The sequence below is a fragment of the Polyodon spathula genome, chromosome 20 (assembly GCF_017654505.1).
Source record: "Polyodon spathula isolate WHYD16114869_AA chromosome 20, ASM1765450v1, whole genome shotgun sequence".
Lineage (NCBI taxonomy): Eukaryota > Metazoa > Chordata > Actinopteri > Acipenseriformes > Polyodontidae > Polyodon > Polyodon spathula.
Window position 1 is genome coordinate 6,749,447 of NC_054553.1, and position 23,514 is coordinate 6,772,960.

At 36.4% G+C, this 23,514-nt stretch overlaps 1 protein-coding gene across 1 annotated transcript; it reads left to right on the plus strand.

The window, feature by feature from the left end:
- Positions 1-12,601: 12,601 nt before the first annotated feature.
- On the plus strand, positions 12,602-18,620 carry LOC121295620 (integral membrane protein 2A-like). Its single transcript, XM_041220501.1, has 6 exons — positions 12,602-12,781; positions 14,978-15,112; positions 15,537-15,737; positions 15,823-15,933; positions 16,225-16,369; positions 16,626-18,620. The coding sequence occupies exons 1-6, from the start codon at positions 12,704-12,706 to the stop codon at positions 16,712-16,714; spliced, it is 759 nt and encodes a 252-aa protein (XP_041076435.1). The 5' UTR covers positions 12,602-12,703; the 3' UTR covers positions 16,715-18,620.
- The last annotated feature ends 4,894 nt before the right edge of the window (positions 18,621-23,514 follow it).

Here is a 23,514-nt window from a genome sequence, read left to right on the forward strand (position 1 = left end):
CGCAAGCATCTCCAAATGAGATCGGACATCAGATGAGCCAGAGACCCTTAGGATTGTGGGCTCTCTCTGTGGAATTCTGCCACCAGGATAACTCACAGCACATCGCCATGCCCTGGGGCTAGTCTAAACATTCCTGCCCCTACCAGCCTTGCCAATCTGTTTTCACTTGCTGAGGACATGGGACACCGCACTCTGTTTGAAAATGGGCCCAGTGACTCTGGTTTTCACTTTGAAAGATTGCTATTCCACCCAAGGGCTTCACCTGTCTCTTGCTAGATTGGGGAAATACAAGTCAATATCAAAGTGGTGTGTGCATAAATGTATATATACAGGTAGTCTTATGTTTGAGAACTTCATATAGACCATAAAGGCAACCATAATTCATGTTACCCCAGGCTATATACAATAGTGCTGGTTTAACCTCAAGTCAAATAAGAGCTGACAGCTTATTGACAATATATTATAGCTTTTCTTTTTGGTGCTCTCTGTGTTGCTTATCATTAAAAAAATAAATGTATGCTTATTTTTTTTTTCTCCCAGAAAACTGAAAGATAATGAATGAGTAATCAAGTTTAATAAAAACACTTTCCATTTATGTTTTATTTTTTTTTTCTCTTATCTTAATTAGATTTGCGTGCTCCTGGTAGCCAGACAATTTAATGAGACTATTACTTTTTAAAAATAATTCTGGGTGGTAAAATATGACATGCCACGCTTTATGAATATGAAATAAGCTTAGAGAAGAAATCTCTACTTCTCTCTACTTCTGACATCAGTACCTGATGGGAAAGGGAGAGCGCATTTAGGATTCAGTATAGTGTGTTTATCCAATAATAAATGTGTTCATCTAATTTGTCCAGAGACGTCTGTATAGTCCCACTGTATATGTACTGTATGCAAGAGTGCTGGAACTATGGGTGCTGGGGGTGTGGCAGCACCCCTTTGCTTTGCATGGCTTCCATCATACACAGTTTTGTTCAATGTCTTTCAGCACCCCCACTTTAAAAATTGTTCCAGTGCCACTGACTGTATGTATCACTTTCACTTATCATACTTCCATTTGTTTTACTAAGAATATAGGAGGGGAAATCCTGAATCGAGTCATCAGATGGAAATCCCAGCTCTGTTTGCAGCGAAACAGTCGAGGTAATCCCCAGTCCCCCAAGTACAAGAATATGGTAATGACTAGTCCTATTTAAAGGTATAGAGTCCTGTACAGGTTTAAGAATGGTTTTGTTAATTTATGCCCACACTGGTCATTTCAAATGTATAACTGTTTCATATCAAATGTAAAAAAAAAAAAAAACCCTGTTGTGAAGACAGTTAGATATCTTGTATAATTTGTTGTTTGGAGCTACCTTGGAGCTTGCTAGGTAATTTTGCTGCTGCATTTTCATTGTCTATGATATAGTGAAACCAGAATTGACTGGTCACAAAAAGGACTGAACATATGTGGGTGCTTAAAACAAGTGCCTCAGTCATTCACGTGAGTTAATGAAACACTTTACAGGGTTTACTGGCTGGTAATAGCGAGTCACCACTTAAAGACAGGTTGTGCCATGAAGACTTGTCATCTGTTAAAGAAATTAAAAAAATTCCTTGCCTGCCGTTTTGCGTTGTCTCTGGTTCCTGAAGCCACACAGCTGGACTTCGTTGTCCATTTCCTCAGCCATGACAAGACACACTAATATGTTTATCCAGGGCCATAGAACAGGGGCATAATGGGGATGGTAAAACCGTGCTGAATGTTGTGATTGAATCCACCCCTTCGTTTTCAGAGACACATGTTTTGTGGGTACAAATATAAAGGAAGGCATTTTTAAACTGGGATGGGAAGAGTTTAACCCCACTTCAGATAGACTTGAGTCACAGTGAGGTTTAAGCTTGCTGAACTGGAGAGGAGATCATTGAGAATCCCAGTAAGTCTTCAACACAGCTAGGTCAATGGCTTTGGCAAACAGCAGTGATGAGGAAAGCAGGTAGGGGGATATTAAACATAGTGTGATCTTAAAGCAAAAGACTAAGCCAGGATGGGAAGTAGTCCCTAGTCTGACTCCAGTGTTACTGAATAAGATAGCTGTTGCAGCATCTTGGGGAGGTCATGACTGTGAGAGGCACCATGGAAGTGTAATGTTGTTTTTTCCAGTAGTTTTAGTTGTACACAAATCAAAGATGCAGGACCTTACAGCCCGAAGGCGTTCAGGGCATGAATTTGTTTTAAGATGTTATTTCTGTCGACAATTGCACTGAGACGCAAGCATCTTACCTACAGGAGACATGTCATAAAGGGCAACAGTAAACCAGCATTCAAAACAATTACACAATTGTTTTTGAAAACAACTTCAGATAATAGTTTTGTATGGTTTGCTCTCTACATGGAAACTACAACCTCTTAAGATCTACAGGAGTAGGTTTTCTAAGAAGTTCCTTCAAAAGATCGCAGTGATGATTAAAATCATCTTAGTTCTAGAGGCACATCAGAAAAAGACCCCTAACAAGTTTTCAGCTCAGTTTAGCAAATACATGTACCATGAAGATGAACCAAAAGAGTTCTTTATTTTCCTGGCACAATTTTTTGTGGTTTTTTTTTTTTTTTCAGATTTTATTTTTTTGAATATCCAAGATCTTAGACTGTTAGTAGAGTTAATTTTCAGCGTGCTGCACAAGGATGACAGCTTTTTGAAAGCATGATGGATTGTTAAAGGGGTGTAAAACTACTGGCAAAGCTACTGGCTCTGATTACTGTTAAAATTGCACTAAATTGCACTAAATCTTTCTGTATTGTTTGATATCAGTAACTTTCTCTTCTTTTTTAAGATTTACTTATAAGCGGGGGCTATAATTCCCTGATCGACAGCAGTCTGTGAAACCTATAACCATTTTTCATGTTGGACGGTTGGAGGGGATGGGAGTGCTTTAATCAAGATTAATTTTTTCCAGTTTTCCGAAACCTGAGCTTTTCCTGACTTTTCCTTGGTTCTCCTTAAGGATGAAATTATCAAATTTCTAAGGCAATTACAGACACTCACACACGTACACTCACTCCCTCACTTCCAGAAAACGGGACTAAAGGCTTATGAATCATCTCATTCCTTGTCATTACAAGGAGGAGAAAAGTGAAATGTAATTATGGCTTGAAAGAAAGGAACAAACAGAATCAGGATAAAATAATCTACCTCTTGAAATGTATAACCGCAGTTTGTCAACTATTTATAGTGATTGATTTTCTTTCTTGTTGCTTTCAAACGTTTGGAATTCGGATGCTCTGCTACTGATACAAAAGTATTTACAGTAAGCCCACAAATAGCTATGAAATACCAAACTGATTAGCACCAGCAACATTATCACTGGACGTTGTACTGGAGATGTCTTTGTTCTTTGCCTCTTTGTTTGCATTCTCTGTGCTTTACCATACATACCACTTGTACATAATTTACGATAGTTGCCAGTGTTTTACCACTATGCTTTTACAATAATAAATTAAAGTATAAGCCAAGGTTTGTACCAGGAATTGTATGAGTTGCCTTTTTGTAGTTTTGCACTGTTTGAACAGAAGGGATGATTTAGAGCTGTTGTCAAAAAGTGGCCGGTTTCATGTCTGATTATAAGCTGTTTCTCCTTTTGTCCAATGTTACCGTACACAGATGCACAGTCAAAACAGTCCTTGTTGAGGGCCATTCTAATTGAGCCCACAATTAAAAATAATTGCTACCATCTCTTGGATAGTGTGTGCATTCTCACTTTGAAGTAGAAACCCTTGCTCAGCAATGGAAACTACATTAGGTGTGTATGAGACTGTAGGTAGAGAATAGATACTGACGACCCTGCTGATATTGTTTCACCTTCGCAAACCTATGTATTGGTTTGGTCTACATTTAGAACACTGAAACAAATCAGCTTGGAGAAGGAAGGGAAGACAGTCGGCAGGATGCCATCGTTCATCAAGGGAGATTTCCAGAACATGATTGACAGTGGATGCACAGCAGTTTCTACAGGCACCTGCTGATCCCGGCTGAATAGCCTTGGGGAGTTCGAGCAGGAACACATGACCATATGCGCTTTGACCTCTGAGATACTTCCCTTTCCAGAAATAGCATTAGCTATTTTATGTTTTACATGATGGTGTTTTAACCATGAAAAGCAAAACAACTTAACATATCAAGCCTGGAATTTTGGAAATCTCATGCCATTTGCCATTTTGATTTTATAATCTACTACATGTTTTCATTTTAAAACGGGAAATGGTTGTCACACTTTAGTATTTACCAAGGAAACTTGAACCACATATGGCATGCTGCAGAAATGGTTTGTTGTTTTTTTTTGTTTTTTTTTTATAATGTTGTGCTTTACCTTCTGTATACAAGCCCTTATTTAAAAAAAAAAACATATTCATACATAGTAATAGTGATCATAGTAGAATAAGTAGGTCTGAGTTTGAGAAAGGGTTTAATGGTTGATTCCAGACAGACAGAACATTTATATGACAATACTACTATGATCAAGGAAACATGACTATTGCGTCAGGCATCTAAAGGAATGGCAATTCTGACTGGTGACTGATAGGGGAACACAGGGGTTCTGGAAGATTGTAACATCTGAAAGGTGTCAATCACTAATATTAACCAAATATTGAAGCAGTCCATGCTCAAGAAACATCCCAGCTTCCGGGAGTATCTATGCATACACCTAATCCTAACCCTGAATCATCCCCCGAACCATTTTACTAATCCTAACCTTAAACTCATTCAGATTGCAACATTGCGATTCAGTCTCCCTGTGGTACAATTGAAATATTCTTTATACAACAATCTGACAAACAATGTTTGCTATTTCTAACGTGTTGTAGTGGGACCGTTAATGGTTACGCTGTGGTGTACCAGCTGTGCTCGGAGAGAAGACATGTTTCAAGTCCACAGGAGTACAGCCGAATGTGATGACTGAAAAATCATACAAAATGGATCTAAACAAGATGATGAATACATGAGTTAAGATATCTCCGATTGCTTATATCCTTACCAGATTTATATTTAATTACCTATTTGAATTGTTAGCCTGTTTTAGGAAATACATGTGTTTCTGTGGCTGGCAGCCAACTTGGCTCAAGAGTAGAGGGGCAGCCTGGAGCCACCCTTTGCACAACCACTTGGTTTTAAATAAGATAACTGGTTTGGTGTGGTGTCTTTCCTGTGAGGTTGATTGTCTGATTGAGCCTGAGAATGCTAGGCATGCAGCTCCTGGTTGGCTGATCAATCAGTTAATTAGCCACCTGGAGAAGACACCACACTGTTTAAAAAGAACAAAAAATTGTTTGTTGGGAGTGAAGAGGTTAGTTTAGAGACAAAACTGGGAGCAGTAGCAGGTTGTGCTCCCTCTCATGTGCCGCGTTAGCAGTGCTTGGGTGCTGTTTTGATTTGTTTGTTTGATTGTTTAAACTTTTCGTTTGTATATAATAAAGGTGTGCAAAAGCTCTGAATTGCAGTCTTCTGCTATTCCTGCCACTAGTCAGCCTTGACCACGAGGCCGATACACCACACAACTCACTATCCCCTCTGCTGCATCAAAAAGACTGTGGTGCAGCAGGTCACGTTTCAGCATTATTGCATGTAGTCATTCCCACAGTGCATTTGTCAGTTTCAGCAATAAATGGTTGTGACAGACGGTTTAATCTGGTGTTAATTAGCCCCATGGAAAACTAAATCAAGCATCAAAAACCACAGATTATTGTAGACTTCCTTGAGCATGAACAGAAAGACCCCAACATCCACCACTCATTATTTCTGTTGACAGTTAGAGATTCTTTTCTTCTTGTCTGTTGAGCAGCTCTGGTAGTGTCCCTTCATTAAATTTAGCTCAGATTGTTCTTGGATTAACAATAACGGCCTGTTAATTCTTCCTCTTTATGTATGTAACCAGGATTAAAGAGTTCAAACAAATGGTAAAACGAACCTATATACAACCTTTCAAGACCACTTAACCAGCTTTGTAAGTGAGGTGGAGGCCTGGTAAGCAAAGCCGTAGGTTTTTCAATAATCATCTGCACTGTTTATTTGCAAGTCATTTCTGATTACCGGTAACATTCAGCCTGTAAAACATGGGAAATGTCAAAGTCAGGAAAAGTGTATGTGAAAAGATGGGACCAATAATTTACAGTACAGAGCAGTGAAGTGCAGGTTGCAGGGAGCAGGTCTGGGTGTGTTTTTATGCACATTCTTGAATAAAGCCCCCAGGCTAAGCAGCTATGTGCTATGAGTTTTGATCAGCATTTGTGGTCTTGAGAAGAACTTTACAGTTCTATAAACAAGTAAAGGTAAAAACACATGCAACTGTTTCTGCACTAGCCTTTCTTGGTGAAAGAAAGGTAAACAGCTCATCATTCTTTTGCGAAGAAGGCTTGATAGCCACATTTTTCTTGTTTCCAGTGAACTGTGATGTCACTCTGTTGAGAAAATGTATAAATCACAAATAAGAAATCAACCAATCACATACAGATCTGTGAAAATTCTATTACATAATATTCTGTTTACAGAGATCAACCTGTGCATAGAACAGAATTTCAAAGTTAGCACTATGCTTACTAGCAGTTCTTTAGTACAATGTTTGTTTTTAATTATTTATAATAATATGTCTGGTGCCTCTTATTTTAAGATATGTAATTTCACACAGTCTGAGCAGCCAGAACTAGCAACTTCATTTCTCTGGCCTGATTTGCACAAAATGACATTTCTCACACGGTAAGAGACACCATAAACACAACATATTAACTGTGGAGCAGAATCAGCAGATGCCTCAAAACAGTACAAAGCTCACTCCTGTATAAATTACAATGAATGTGCTAATGAATGCTGCAAATGCATCCTTGTCAGCACTTAAAAGATTTAACCTTGCCCCCAAGACTTTTGTTACTCAAACTGCTTCTCTAACATGCTAATCAAATAAAGTAGGAAAGGTTTGTATATCAAGGAGAGGCAGTTCAGTTATTTGCAAGAACACCTTTGCATGGAGTTCCTGTGTGTTTTATTCAACAGCATCCTACTTTAAAACTGATGTTATCATGTAACCCTTCTAAAAGTTAAGTGTGGGATGCCATAGGAAAGCAAGTAATGTGAAGAAAGGTACAAGTTTGTAGTGTTAGCTTTAAAATGCAGCGTTCTGTGTGTTGTGCAAAATCACAGTACATATGTATCATGGTAAAGTTTTATAAGGGAAATACCTCTGTATCAGCACCAGTTGGGAAACACTTAAATTATTTCGTCATTTTCATTTTCATGGTTCGTTAACCTTTCAGCTATTGCCTCAATCAGTGTAATGATTGAGATGCAGATTATATCAATTATATCAATTGGTTTCCTCTAAATGTTAGTAGTTTGCAGATCAGCATTTAGGATTCACCCTGAAAGGAAGGAAACCTTGCGATGCAGACAGTGCAGAAGGCGTAATCTGAAACTAGCATCTTGAGTCTGTTTATGGCATGATCAAACCATGTGCTTCCTGTCTGGTGTGATTTAATATAAACATAATTTATCCAGCACAGGAAATCACAGAGATGGCTTCAGTCTATCGTGAAACCAGTTTGTTTGTTTTTTTTTGTCATCCAAAGTACATTAAGAAACATGCCAGAGAAATGAAAACACTCACAATGAAAATGAAATGTATTTATACGATTAGAGGTTCATGTTATATATGTGCTGAGGTTCATTCCCTTCTTCATTGAAAGGTTGATTTTGAGGTTAATATCACGCCTCAATCATATTTCTTTTTTGATTATTTAAAACTGCAGTGTCCCACAATCACGTCCAGCTAAATTATAGTTCCTGGAAACAATTTAAATAGTATGGGGCATTACATTTTATATCAGAATCCTATCCATACCATAACTTTTAGAACATGATTGGCTCCTGTTAGAAGCATTGTAAAAGGCAAATATTCTGATGAAGTAAAGCAATTGTAACATTTATTTCATTATTTTTAGTTGTGATGCTGCTATACTTGCAATAACGAATAATACAGATCTTTGAAATGTGCTAAACCTCCAATATCATTTTTTTAATCAATATTTTTAAGGCTGCTATAAAGATAGAACAGCCATAATCAAAACTGTAATCCAACCCAAGCCAAGGATTACATTTTGTTATGGCACTGTTATCCTTACGACAGCTTTTAAAAATTACCAAATAACAAAACAAACACACGTTGTGATAAAGGTAAGCAATGGTGCATGACAACAAAACTCATTAAACTTTTATTAGCACCACAAACAAAACTTCTAATATTTTAAACTGGTCTGAATTGTGACATATAGTTTTGTTTATTAAAAAATAAATAAAAATAAAGATTTTTGCTAGAAATTAACAACTTACAGAACAATTTTACTAAACTTTACTAGCGATGAGCTAATAACTGCTTACCTGCTTTTCTAGTCACTTCAGTGTCCTGTTATACATTAAGATTCCAGCGGGTGGTGCTGGTGTATATACTCCTGGTTAATTCTGAGTGTCATCAAGTGAGGAGGTGCTTTGGTGATAAAGGACTATAATGAGCCAGGGGATCCTGGAATAAACCCCAAGCTGAATCACAGAGAGGGGAGTTGTGGGGAGCCACCTGCAGGTAATTAAATAAATTACAGCTCAGTCTGAAAAGTGAATTCAAGTGATACCTGATTCAAAGTTATAAAAGAGGACTGCACTAGCCATGAAATTCAAAGTATGTGTTGTTCAATACGTTTTCAATCAGTTAACTTATGTCTTCCGAACCCAACATTATGCCTGGAAGAGACTTCCAGTGTGGCAGCGCTGCAGCCTCTCCAGCTATTTAATTAAAATTTGTGGACTAACAAAAGATTAGTGTTTTCTGCTCAAAGATTGTAGCCAGAAACAGATTTCTTAAATTGCACTGTGCAGAGTGCACACACTTACTCATATGCTCCATTACAAATGTCTTTATTATCCCAATGAGAATACTGAAAGGGTCAATATTTCAATCTGAAATGTATCTTCATCAGGTTCACCTTGATCAGAATCAGTGTTTCTGATGAAAAGATCTACAGCTAAAGGAAGCACATTTTTTATAGTCCTTTCACAGAGCTACAAGCTGGTGGTCTTCCATGAGTCAGTGCACACAGCAAGCTCCAAAAGTGACATCATCAAGAAGACAGCCAAAGAACAACATATGCCTCTGTTGGCATCAAGATGCTGTTTAAATTCAGAGGCAGACAAACCTTCTAAATAGAACCCCCCCCACCCCCACCCACACACACACACACACACAGACACCCCACAAGCCCCTGTATATAGTGTGAATGGGAGGGGTTGTTGCAAAGGAACCCTTCTTAATTAAGTATATTTGACCAGGTATATACACACATTCATTGTGCAGTTTATTATCAATTTGACAAGTTTATGCTTTGAATTTACTGCATTTTAACACCACATCATGCTTTTGTAGTTCCCCCGTCACTTCTACCTTTTCTTTACCATCTTTCCACTATCTTTTCACTATTCACTATTACACTTTACTATGCTTTTACCACAGTAGACTCATATATGGGTAATGGAATGTGATTTCTGAATACCAGGTCTATAGGGACAGCCATCACTGCTCCCTATGCTGCTCAGTGGGGTTGCTGAAGTCGCTCACATTCTCACACAGACGGTGCGAACTGCTTAGGCTGGTAAATGAATACAGGAATAAACACATTTCCTTGTATATTTGTGTCTGTTTACAGAAGCCACAGAAGGTGTTTTGCATTAACACGTTATGTAGCCACTGAAGTTTGGTGCTTATGGCGTTAATTCTTTAGAACAATTCTTGTTGACTCTTTATTGAAGATCCCATTTCTGTTTCAGAAACACACTTCATTATATTTCAGATCTACATTCTGAGTAGTTCTTATTGTACTTTTAATTATTCAAATACTTTTTTTTCTGTGTTAGGGTGCTTTGACTATGAGTTCTGTGTGTTAATAATTGTAAGCACCAGCACAGTAGTGTATTGCCAGCAATTCAAAATGAAACTACAACCAAAGTGTCTGATCACTAAGGTGCTGGCTTTTAGTGCTATATCACACTTTGGTTGATCTTGCTAATGTTCCTTACATCTATGCCTGCGAACTATAACTCAAGAGCAGCTCCCGAACTGCCTTGAAAGCATCTTAACATAGACTTATTCAAAATTAGCAAACTTCTTTTTTTCATAAACAAAAAGGCAATGTCTTCTTTGAATAGATTGATGAATAGATAAGAGCCCACAGCTCCTTTGACACCGAGTTGCCCACTGTTTTAATTATCCGTATATAAATATGTTTAATGACAATTGCATCTGCAAAATATATCTAGAATATTTTTTAAACATTCTATATTTTAAACTCAAATTAAGTCCTAAAACAATTATTGAATAGGAACATTTTCTCAATATACTCTATCCCTCAAAATCTTTGAAAGTAGAATGGCATATAAATTGCATATTACTGTGCTGAAATGAAATTAAATACATTTCAGATATATCAGATATAAATGGGTATTGCCATATGTGGCACTATTTGACCAGACCTATAACCCTGCTTAGATTCTCAAATTGACACAGCACAGTCTTGTGTTGGATAACATTGAAACTGAGCCCTTTGTCTTTTATGAAAGGAATAATAAAAACAACCATTTCTCTAAGAGCATCTGTTGTTTTTACTATCGAAGGCAGCAAGGTGAAGCAGGCAGACAGCTCATGCCATTATCACATGACCTTTCGTATGTGGTTTCACTGTACTCTTCCTCCTAATACTTTACATCCCATCAGCAAAGACTTTTCACTTATAATGCAGAAAACAGATGAAAATACAAGTTTGTATACATTTATGTTCAGTGTAGTAGTAGGAAACATAAATTGTAGGATCGAATGTTTCAGAATATCATGATGTATTGCAATTTGATCTACATTATGGATTACAACACAAATCTTTTAAGGCACACACACATATACATACATACATACAATACACAGAAATATGAAACACTAGAACTGTCTTCAAATACAATGTAAATGAGGAACAGCCACTGTCTGGAGCCCTATGGTAGAGAGATCAAAGATGAGCAGGCTTGGCATTAATCCCATCATGTGAGTTTCTAACCTTTTCCCCTGATAATCACATCCAACTGGTTTAAGGCTTTGTAAAATAATCTTGCAGAACACTGCAAGATTATTTTACCATGTCCGTATTATTAGTTCACTTGTTGTGCCCCCCCACACACCCCACCCCCACATCCCACCCCACAAGACAATGTGAAGATGACTGTTGGCCAGGACTGACCTCTCAGTTGGTGAAATGTAATGAACAGGCTGCAGCCAGATTTATTCAAAAGCTGCCCTTGCAAATCTTCTACATTTCGTTGTGGTTATCAGCAGACTAGGCAAAATACTCAGCCACTTTTGTAACCAGAGAAGACAGATTTCTGCAAAGAACTGCTGATTGATAGACAAAAACATCTCTGCTGTTTAAAAGGTGTTGACTGGGTCAGGCAAATAAATGATGATGTTAAATTGTGTTGCTGTTGCTACTTTTAAATTATATCGTATTATTATTATTATTATTATTATTATTATTATTATTATTATTATTATTATTATTATTATTACTGTGCTATAGTGTGTTGGTCACTGGCACATTTGCACTAATGGGATTGGGCTAATAAGCGTATTTTCTATTTTCATTCTTCAAAATAATTCCAATTAAATGGAAAAAAAAAAAAAAAAAAAAAAAAAAAAAAACAGTAAAAATTACTTTTCTTATGATATTTGAAGAAAACACATTCAGTTTCGATTCTTCGTTGCTGTATCCGTTGGTAATATCCACTTGTTGTATTGTCCCTAGTAACCTCTTGGGCATAACAACATTCTCACAATTGTTACACTTATAGTTTTGTTGCAATGTTTTAAAAGCCATAATTTATTTAACCAACAAACTAAAATAACATTTATAATGTAAAAATAGGCTGGAATGGAATAAGTTACGAAAGTTGCGCTACTGTACATGTATCATTTTATCTGTTGTATTGTCCAATTATTAACAATAGAAATTAATAAATAATAAAGATTGGGGTATATATATATATATATATATATATATATATATATATATATATATATATATATATATATATATATATAAAGATGAAGGCTATATTTGCATCCTGAACCATTCGAAAAAAATACCAATACCACAGTAGTGACGTCAAAAAGTGATAATTCCTCAAGGAAAATATCCTTAAACTTTGACCCATTTTTTTGTTTTAAATACTATGTCGGAAACAATATATATTTAAAATCTATTTAATAATGCCGCATCTTTGTTTTCTTTTTTTTTTTTTAATACAAATTTTACATAAACACCTAGCGGTCACAGAGATTGTTCTGCGCAGATTCTACGCAGAATCTGACAAATTTAGCAAATCATTTAAGAGATGGTCAGATTATGCACAGAATCTGCGCAGAATGATCTCCGTGACCGCACCCCCTAGATCTGCAAACGCAGCTATTACGATACAAGAACAGCGACATCACGTGATTCGATGAAGCCGGGGATTGGGGGGGGGGGGGGGGCTTCCGCTTTAAAGAAGAAGGGGAATTGCAAACAAAAATTGCGTCACAGGAGAACTGCGCAAGCTATTGAAAGAAACGACATTCTTCGAGCAATTTGTGAAAAACAAACTCTGTAAAGATGGTGAAAATCGCCTTCAACTCTCTGCTGGCACACAAAGGCATTGTAAAAGATGGCGAGGCGCAGGTTGCTGAAAAGGTATGGACGTGTTCATGTTTTTCTATTTCATTTTTTTTTTTTTTTTTTTGGTGGACAGAGACAAACGCCGGGCCTTGTAGCTGTTGCTGACATGCATACATAAATAAATAAATAAATACTGTAAATGCAACGCAAACACGTTTTCCGACTATGGTTTAGTATCGACTTCCCCTGTTAAAAGCGTGTTACAATACATCATGTATGTCATAATGTCGTCGTGGTGACTGGAGTGATCAGAAGCATTGCAAGTAATATGTACAGGTACAGTGATTCATTGTAATTGTATCGTGGATGTGTTCTCAGGTGATTTTGCGTATATTATAGTGCATGGACTGTTCAGTTATATAAGAGGAGTCGTGCAATGAATGCACCCTGTGTATCCCGGAAGATAAATGTTCTCTTTTTCCACGTATGTATTTGACTTTAATATTGTTTGAACAGTCGCACTAATATAAGGGAACACAGTCAATGCCATTACTTACAATAAGTATGTGATTTATAGCCTTTTGAGTACTGACCCACTTAGCAGTAATATAATTACCTCTAATCCTAATTTAGATTTATTACAATGCCGTAAATTTGGCATAATCCCTAGAAATTGGTTTCGTTTTCAAGTTTGGAATTTTTTTTTTTTTGGATCGCCCTACTTTACTGCAAACGAAATCTCTCTATGCATAACTTTTTGTAACAAACAAAAAAAGCCGGGTGAATATGTGGAATTAACTTTTGGGGTGTTTGTTTATTTTTTTATTTTATTTCACAAATGTATACAAAACAAAAATTAAAAATAGGCTACATTTGTCACGATTTATATTCATAGCACTTCCAAAGCTTTTTTTGGGCTGATGGACAGAAGTATTATGTCAAAACTGGCTGGTGGGAAAAGACACGTGACATGCTTCCATCTGCTATTGGTGTCAAGTGTAATACCTTTTGAAATCGTTCCAGATTGGTATAGTTAGTTTGGGAGTTTAGTCTCGTCACGAAGTAATGCGGGTTAGCAGCAATCGATCTCTCAAAGTTGCACTGATACTGAGTTGTTGCCTCTTTACTAAAAAAAAAAAAAAAAAAAAAAAAAAAAAAACGCTTGCAGAACAGGGGAACTATGAATTGATTGATAAGGAGAATATTAGGGTTGGGCGAGTTTTACAAAAACCGTGATACATGTAGGCGATCTTTTACTATTTGTATTGTAATGCATTTATTGTAATAGATTTGCAGCATTTCCTTTGATCCTGAATCATTAGTATAGTAAAGATTAATTGAGAAGCATATGAGAATGATGCCATGCAAAATTATTCTTTAAACAGTTCAGCTCTTATGGACAAGATGGCTTGATCACTGAACTTGCTACTCTAAATTATTTCCTGTGGAAGATCTAGTAAATCACTGTGGGATCCCCAAATATCATCTGTGTACTTCCTTAAAAAAACAGAAACAAAAGGACTTTAATCAGAAAAACCTCCTGATTTTCATCAGAAGCTGAAGAAAGAGCTTAATCATGACAAACATCTAGTTCTGCTACCAATTAAACAGTTCTGCATTAACTGTTGTACAGGAGAATGGATTTTATTTATTTATTTTTTTGGATCAGTGCTATGCTTTTAATATTTAAGTACATTTTTCGGTTTATTTATTTGCCAGGACTGCGTAAATATGTTCTGTCACATTCATTCAAATGGATTTTATTCATATACTGCCACAAACTCTTGCTGATATAATGTGTGTGTGTGTGTGTGTGTACACACACACTATGTATAGTGCTGTCTTAGGAATGGTGGTTACAGTAAACAATATTTTTGGTGAGTGTGTCACCTGCAGCACATGCAACAGCAGTAGCAAGCCTGCTTTAGTAATTGTGGTATATTTTGGAACATCAAAGTAACCACATTAAAAAATGTATAGGAAATGAGCAAGATAAATATAGAAGGCATTGTCTACCATTTTTATATATAATATATATATATATAATATGAGAGAGTGTGCCAAAAATGTCACTGTTTTTGTGCCAGATTAATTTGAAAACAGTTGCTACGTGTACCTCGTCCGTGTTTTGAGATAAAAGAAGCAGGTGCTATCAAGAAGAAAGCTGGGAGTGGAGTCCTTTTTTGATTTTGCCATTGTGTATTTCTTAAATTTGATTTGCCATTACATTTTTTACATATAATTCAGAGTGTTTAAATGTCCTTGTTGCAGGATCCAGAAATTGCATCTGTGTACACCAATGAGCACTCCACTGGGAGATGCTTGTTGACCCTGCTTGGGCTTGCATTTATCTTAACTGGACTTATTGTTGGTGGTGCCTGCATCTACAGGTACTTCATTCCCAAGGTAAGGTGGTCCCTATTTAAAACATGCATTTAATAATACTTTTTACAAATCCAAATATAAATACAAGGAACTTTTAAGTGCAGATTTTTAAAAGTATTGCCTGGAATTGTGGAAATTGCCCTGATTATATTGCCCACGTTTTTGCAAACATTCACACCTAATTGTAGACAAATGTAGATTAAAATGACATACATGTATATCAAATTGAAATGCAAACCATCAAAAAATACAGCACACACCTTAGAATATCACCCATGCCTGAGCTTATGTATAGAGGATGACCAACATGATGAGCTGGTCAAAAACGCATCCTATTTTTCAAAAAGCTTGTAAGGTTTTACAAAAGGGTGCTTCTTTGCATGGTTGATTGATATTCAGCTTGTATATCTCAATTTATAGATCACAATTGTGTATTTTCTTCTAGCATAAGTTGTACCATGGAGGAATGCACTTCACTGAAATGGACAGCAATATTTTGCCAGAACCTATGGAAACCAGGGAGCCCTATTACCTGCCCAGGATTGATGAGAATATTGAGATCAGGGACAACGTGGCCATTATCAACGTTCCTGTTCCAGAGTTTGCTGAAACAGACCCAGCAGCCATTCTCCACGATTTTGATCGGGTAAATAATCTAACCGTAACATGCTAAATGTCTCTGACACATTTCAGTCAATTAAATATTGCAAAATTATTGCTTTGTGTTCCAGAAACTGACTGCCTATCTGGATCTGCAGCTAGACACTTGCTATGTGATTCCATTGAACACCTCTGTCGTTATGCCTCCTCGGGATTTGTTGGACCTCTTTCTACAATTAATGGTTTGTAAATGTATTTGTGTATATTTAATGAGTTTATGCATTTTGTGAGTACTGGATTTCAGTACATTTTGTGACCCTGACAAACAGAGCAAAGTTTTATCTGCTTTCTCCATGTGCTTGAAGTCTTCATTTATAAAACTATAGAAATTAGACTGATTTATAGGTAACTTGAGTGGCTTTCTCTTGATATTGAATTATAAGGCAGGATTCTTGATTGCACCTTTATGTAGGGGAAGATGCAAACATTCTAAAATGCAGCTGAGAAACTTTTTTTTTTTTTTTTGTGTATAGACTGCTTCGTACAACACGTACTTGATTCACGAGGACCTGGTAGTGACCGAACGAATTGATGACGTTTCAGAACTGGGTTCCTATATCTATGAGCTCTGTGAGGGCAAGGACACTTACAGAATGCAGCGCAGGAGTGACATCATAGGTAAAGTTGGCTTAGGACAAACATCATGTTGATATCCCTGAAGGGTTCTACTGAGTGATTTCTGAAGTCCCTGGGCAAAAGGAATGTGAACTTCTATTAATGGATAAACCATTTGTAACGGTGACCCTTTTATCTTCTTTAAAAAGATAAAAAAATCTTCCCTTTTTTGTGTAGTCAATACAAATAGATTACTAGTCCTGATGTTCATTGGAAAATAAAATGAGTAAATCTACAGCTTGACTTCATTGTTCCACAGGTATCCAGAAGCGCTCACTCGGAAATTGTTTCAAGATCAGGCATTTCGAGAACAAGTTTGTTACTGAAACCAGAATCTGCAGAGCCTGAGTGAAGCAGACCGGAGGAAAGAAGGTTCCGTCTGCTTAGCTGGAGGGGGAAGGGAGTGGAATGAAGACGGGGAGGGTGGGTCTGGGCATAGTGTCAAAATCTGCTTTAAGCTGAAAAGCAGTGTCATTTTTGTGCATATAGTTAACCTAAGTTCTTCAACCCTGCTACTTGTTTACTGAAATTCAGTGGATAAACAGGAGATTTTTTTCCAGTTTGTATTTACTCTCAGTTCGGGCTTGTTTAATTTTATAGTGGTGAGAGGGGTCAACCTTTTTTGTTTCTGTTAAGTGTTTTTGTAGCAGTGAATAAGATTTTTGTTGTGTTCATTTTCTCACATTTTCATAGCATTTCAAAATTATTAGCGCTGTCTTCATTTTATATAGTAACTTTCAAGTTTATAAAAACAAATTGCTTGGCTTTTACGGTTCAGAAAATGACCTGATATTTAAATGTTGGTAATAGAGAAGTTAGGGAGATTGTGTTTGCTTCCCCAACAGGTTCAGTTATATATAACTTTTTTTTTTTTTTTTTTTTTTTTTTAGGAGTGGAGCAGTGTAAAAGGTTACTGTAGATAATACTATCTTGGAGTATATTAGAGTGAAAATATTTAGCTTGAGTCCCAAAAATGTCCTAAGCATGTTGTATATCACATGTGCCTTCTGTAGCAGGATTTAGATTTTTCTCTCTTATAACTTTGAAAAGAACTGCTATACTTGTATTAACATTATTTTGTTAAAATAAACAATCAGATGAAATAGAATTGTAAGACAATAAAATGCTGTGTACTTTCAGTTCAGTCTTATGAAATTTAAATTCAGCAGACATGGTTGTGTGGCTTCTGGTTGAAGGTGTATATATGTGTAATTGAAAGGGGCCGTAGCAAACTAGTGTCTTTGTAGTTGTTCAAATTCATTGGCATGTATGTTAATGAGAAAATACTAGCTTTAGCAGTGAAAATAGTCTTAACTGTTTTACTAGATCTACTAATTACAAGACTATATGTACAACTCCATTTTTTGATTATCGATTTCTGTTCCACTCTGTAAACTGTAATGTAAATGTTCACTGCTTCTGCAGTTAAACAAATAGGCAAATGCCAGGGGTAACAGTACACATCCTGCTATGAAAGCCTGTCATTTTAAAGACCAGTTGACTACATTGCTACCTTTTATTAGTTGGGAGACTTGTTGCTTAAGTCTTACAGGTCTTGCACACAAACTATTTAGAAACATGGGGCTATGTTTATTATCTGTACCACTTTAGTGTTTCTGAGTGCTGTTATGTTTAAAGTATGATATGGCCCTATTTTGAAACATTTTACCACCCTTTGGATAGGGAACAGGAACTCTAAGCAATGTGAGAAGTGCATCTTCAGTGGAAGCTCACCTTTTATAAAGAAATAGTCCATATGTCCATCTGGACCACTTCATTTTTGTCTGGAAAAGGGTCTTTGTAGGCCGTGCCCATTGTGATATGTAAGGCTTGAATGCAAAATGCCAGTGCAATTGAAGCAATTGCCTGTTGTGCATTAAGAGGATTGGTAAATGTCGATTTGATATAAAGCAGTGGTACTGTCTGTAGCACTAAGCTACTAAGATGGCATTTTCCTTTTCCTGTCTGTTCTGGTTAATCACTAAAACTGGCATCTGCACAGCATGAGTTGGTATGTGTTTTATTGCTACTGCTAAGAGCCTTTTTAAATGGCGTTTAATTTAACATTCAGAAATCAAAGTAGTCTGTTGTGCAAGGATGAACAATCAGTAAAGAGGGTTTAAACTGAATGTCTTGCCTGTGTTTGAAGAAATAAAGGAAAAGTACACAAGGATACGGCTGTGTAAGACATCACTTTGTAATTGTACATTTACAAATAAAAAATAAATAAATAAAAAAAAAAACTTCTAAAACCCTCCGAGCCTTCTAAAGGTGTTTTTCTTCTTAATACAAATTACTGTTGTGTTTCTTAGACGATCAACACACTGCTGTACCCACCATGCACTTCCTTGTTTTGTGATTACTGAGATCTGTTCCCTGCCTTTGAAGCCCAATATTACATGTGCTTTTGTAACATGTAGCTTCATAATGTATTATGTATGTTGAGATAGTGCCCTCTTGTGAATAGAAATGAACTATTCTGCTCCTTGATTGCAGTATCTTTCGGTGTCACTAGAGGGTGCTGATAACTCAGTTATGCAGTATAAGCGGCATGAACTGATCAAAGTAATTTACAAAGTATATCAAAAAGTATATAAATATACTCTTGTTGCATTCTCAAAGATCAGAAGTCCTACAACATCAAGCTAGAATAGGTTCTGCACCTATTTTTGTCCCCAGCCCAGTTTATGCTGTTAAATTCCAATTAACACTTTGCCATTACAGGTCAAGTTCTGTAAATTTCTGCTGTTGGTAAAGAGTATTTGATCCTAAGCACGCTAATTTCAATTGACACATTTATTTAAAAAGCTGTTGACTCAGAAATGTGTTCGTCTAGACAATGTGGGGAAGCTATTAAAAAAAAAAAAGGCCGACAAGATGCTTGGATATATTGTGAAAAGTGGTGAATTTAAATCAAGGGAAGTAATGTTAAAACTGTACAATGCATTAGTAAGACCTCATCTAGAATGTTGTGTTCAGTTCTGGTCACCTCACTGGCAAAGACATTGCTGCTCTAGAAAGAGTGCAAAGAAAAGCAAAAAGAATTGTTCCAGGTTTAAAAGACATGTCATGGAGACAGGCTGAAAGAACTGAATCTATTCAGTTTTGAACAGAGAAGACTACGCGGTGACCTTATTCAAAATTCTAAAAGGTATTGACAATGTCGATCCAAGGGACTTTTTCTACCTGAAAAAAGAAACCAGGACCAAGGGTTACAAGTGGAGATTAGACAAAGGGGCATTCAGAACAGAAAATAGGAGGCACTTTTTTTGCACAGAATTGTGCAAAAAACATCAATGCATCTTTAACAGCTTGTATCTCATAATCCAATGTGGATGTCAGTTTGTATTTTCATCAAGGAAAGTGAAAAGACCAAACCCCATCATCCATTGTGGGTATTTTTAACCCTGTCAGTGGACGTTGACTTCCATATTGAGGTCATGTAACTTCTTAGGTTTTTGCCTGATGGCACCCTTGTCAATGTTTACATACCATATTGCCACTGATGTAATTTCCCCTTACATTATGCACCCAGGAATGCTTTGTTTTTGTTCTCAATCACACTATTGTAGTCTGAACTTGCTTTGGTTCAGGGCATTCATATTTTATTAATAACCCTAGTCTTTGAACTATCTCAGAATAGGGTTGAATGATTCATTACACTACATTTGGGTGTTTTTATATATATATATATATATATATATATATATATATTCATTATGTTAAAGCAGGCATTTGACCACATGTTGGCAGAATTATAATACTCAAAATTGATTTAAAAAAATAAAAACATAAAAAAATATCTGCCTTAACAATGATTAAAAAAAATGTTATACCTAAACTGCTCAAATCTTTTTTGTTCGGTCTAGACTGTATTCTAAATGTGACACTTTGGTTAGTATCTCCATAGACTAGACAGACAGTGAAACAATTCTGCAGCTCTGCCACTGCGGTTCTGCCTTTGACAAGATCACACTGCATACATACCCTCATCCTGAGCTGCTGACACAAGTGAGAACTTGCGCAACGGTATCACTGTAGCTGCATCTGTTTGCCTTCATCTATCTTTCTTTGCATTGTTTGTAGTAGTACAAAAAAAACTTGTTTCCTGTGCAGCTGCACCTCTCAACACTTTTTCCAGTAAGCCCACAGCTCACCTGCACCAACGTACAGCATGTGGTGTAGAGTTTTATTTTATTTTTTTCAATGCACCACTTTTGCAGTCGTCTGCTGTTTCAGAAAGAAAAGTACATTGTGCTCAGTGTGTTGTGCGGCCCTTTGGTGGATAAAAGCTTTGAAATGCAATGCAATGTCCTGTACACGATTTCCAAAGTTAGATTGCAACATGGCAACTGGCAAAGCTAAATAAAGGAAGTGATTTTTCTGCATATCCTGACCCCTGGTGGCTATGTAATGTATTTGATATACCGGTATGTTGCGACTGTTCTTATTTTATTATTATTGGAACATATTTTTGTAGTATCATAATTCCAGTGGTGTTGTTACCATTGACCTTGAAAGGCAGTTGAGGTTTGAGCTGACTCAGTTCTTCATTTAAACATCATGAACCGTGTTGACTGTTTCAGAGGTTTCCTCATTTCATTTTTGATCTTCATTTCTGATCAGCTGGATTAAACTGCTGCTGACTGACTGGGTAGATGCTGAGTGCACACAAGTTAGATGTCATTCATTTTACAGCCTGCTAATTTTCCAATGAGGACCCAGGTGGCTCATATAGAATAATTAAAAGTACAAGATGACTTCAGGTCTTTCTGATTTGCTAGAACCAATTCAGATGGGAACCTGCAACTTTCGGGGGAACTGTGCTGATAAAACGGGTTGTAATATACTCTTGATATCCAGCTTGCATGTGTTCTGTACCTCTGACCACATAGGTCATGCTGGAAGTAGCTGATTTAGTACAAAGTTATCACAATAATACCCTACATAAACAACTTGTATAATGTGCAAAAATCCCATGGTTTCAACATTTGTTGATCAGCTATTATTTTGGTAGTGTGTGTAAAAGCTAGCAAAGCCTGAAAATATTTTCATGACGTTTCAACAAAGAGCCCACAGAAGCTAAAAACAAATTCCTCTAAAAGGTGAGTGACTGATTACAGTACTCGGGCACTCGTTAAACATAAACAGTGAAAAGTTCAAGCCCGAAGCATATTGTTTTGGAGGGACACAAGATAGATAACGCCTTCGGTCTGTCCGTGGCATTCTTTGTGCAAAGGTTCTGTGAACTAAACTAAGATGTGACCTTTCACATTCTTCAGTAACATATAAAGTTGCTTCTATGTAATGAGCTATTCTGGTTTGTGGGCCGGAGCAGGAAAGAACAGCTCGAAAAGTATCAAATAAAATAAGAAAATGACAGTTGGTGATTTCACGCATATTGTTTAAAATCTTATCTCCCACATACACTGCTAGAAAGTAATGTTTGTACAAAAAAAAAAAAAAAAACTTGCTGTCCGGACCATATACCACCAAGATATGTATTGTGGCACTGTAAAATTAGCCTGTAAGAAAAATAAAGTATCATTCTTTGGTAGTCCAACATTAATAATTACAGTATCTGTGAAACTAGCAGACAAGTGCTTTAATCTTTAGCAATGAACCAAACTGGGCAGAACCATATGTATATACATTCTATGAAACCCACAGCTCTGTGAAACAAATTAAAAAATATTGATTAGCTGGTGGGTCCAAATGAAATGTTTAAATATTTGAATGAAGAAGTAACATTTTAAAGATCAACTGTATTAGTATTGCTGTCACTTGAGCCTTTACATACTAACACGTTGCAGTTTCAGTGACTCATTTGCAGAAAGTTACAGAACAATACTTTCTAAATTCTTTCTTCTAGATACAAAACAGGACACTGTTGCAACATTCTGATTATACACATACCCAGTCAAGACCTTCTATCAGGTGCTTGCTCTGGGCAAGAGGTGTTAAATCCTATGGAGATTTAAGCTCTCCCTACGAGTTGCAGCCGTACAATTCAACATCTTTAGTAACTAAAACCAGATTCAAAGCAGAGTGTTCTCTACTTAAAGATGTGCTTTTGTATATTTTGAAATGTTTTATCTTGATTGTTAATGTAGTGTTTAATGGTGGGAAGCTTGATGAAGCAACACTTCTTGCTGTAGTTCAGTTTAAACTGTATGTAGTCGCAGTGAAACTGAAACAGATGATAAAGGGCTATCTGAGTTTCAATCAACAAAGGAGGAAGTTTTAACTGGTGTGCTTGTAAAATGAAACAAAGAAGAGTAGAAAAATATTGAAAATGTTGGCTTCACTGGTTAGCTCATGTTAGTCAACTTTTTTTGGACTGCTTTTAATTATTTTAAACTTAACAATTGAGTGTTTCAGACATAAATGATGTCACTTAATTCTGAGATAATGCAGATTACTAGATCTTTCCCCAAACTCAAGACACAGAGTAAGTTGTTTGATGTCTTCTTGGGTTTAACAATTGTAAGTGGCGAGGGAATATATATATATATAAGGGAATCCCTTAGGGATATATATATTATGTAAAAACGAAATAATGTAATTATATTACTGTGTTATCCATGTAAATCAGAGTATGTTTATGTGAAAAGTTTAGTTTCTGGCCTTTTTTGCTACACCTAGTGCATTCTGTATATCTGTCTATATATTTAATTGTCCTTTTCTCATTGAAAGTGCTAGCAGGCTCAGCTGCAAGGCATACATGTAGGAATTTAGCCTAGGCTCTTTTTACAATCAGTTAGGATCAGAAAATGAATTACACAAGTTGCAAATTTCTAATCTCCCTATTGAAATATCTAGCATGCATTTTTCGATAAAGTTTTACCTTACAATATTGGGTCATAAAAATAGATCAGAAGCAGGTCATGTAACACATTTCTGGCACGAAAGAACTATTGTACTTTGTGGTCCTGCAATTGCTTAATGAATAACAGGATGTTTAACAGAATACAATCCAGCCTTTACTTTGTTTTAAAAAAAACATCTTCATTGGTTTCAGATGAAATCTGTTTTCGTTGCAGTTATATCAGATCGTCTCATTTGATACCAAATGTGAGAAACACCCCCGTTGAGTCTACTGGGATATGTACAGCGAAATAACTGCACCACAGAGCACTAATGTCTAC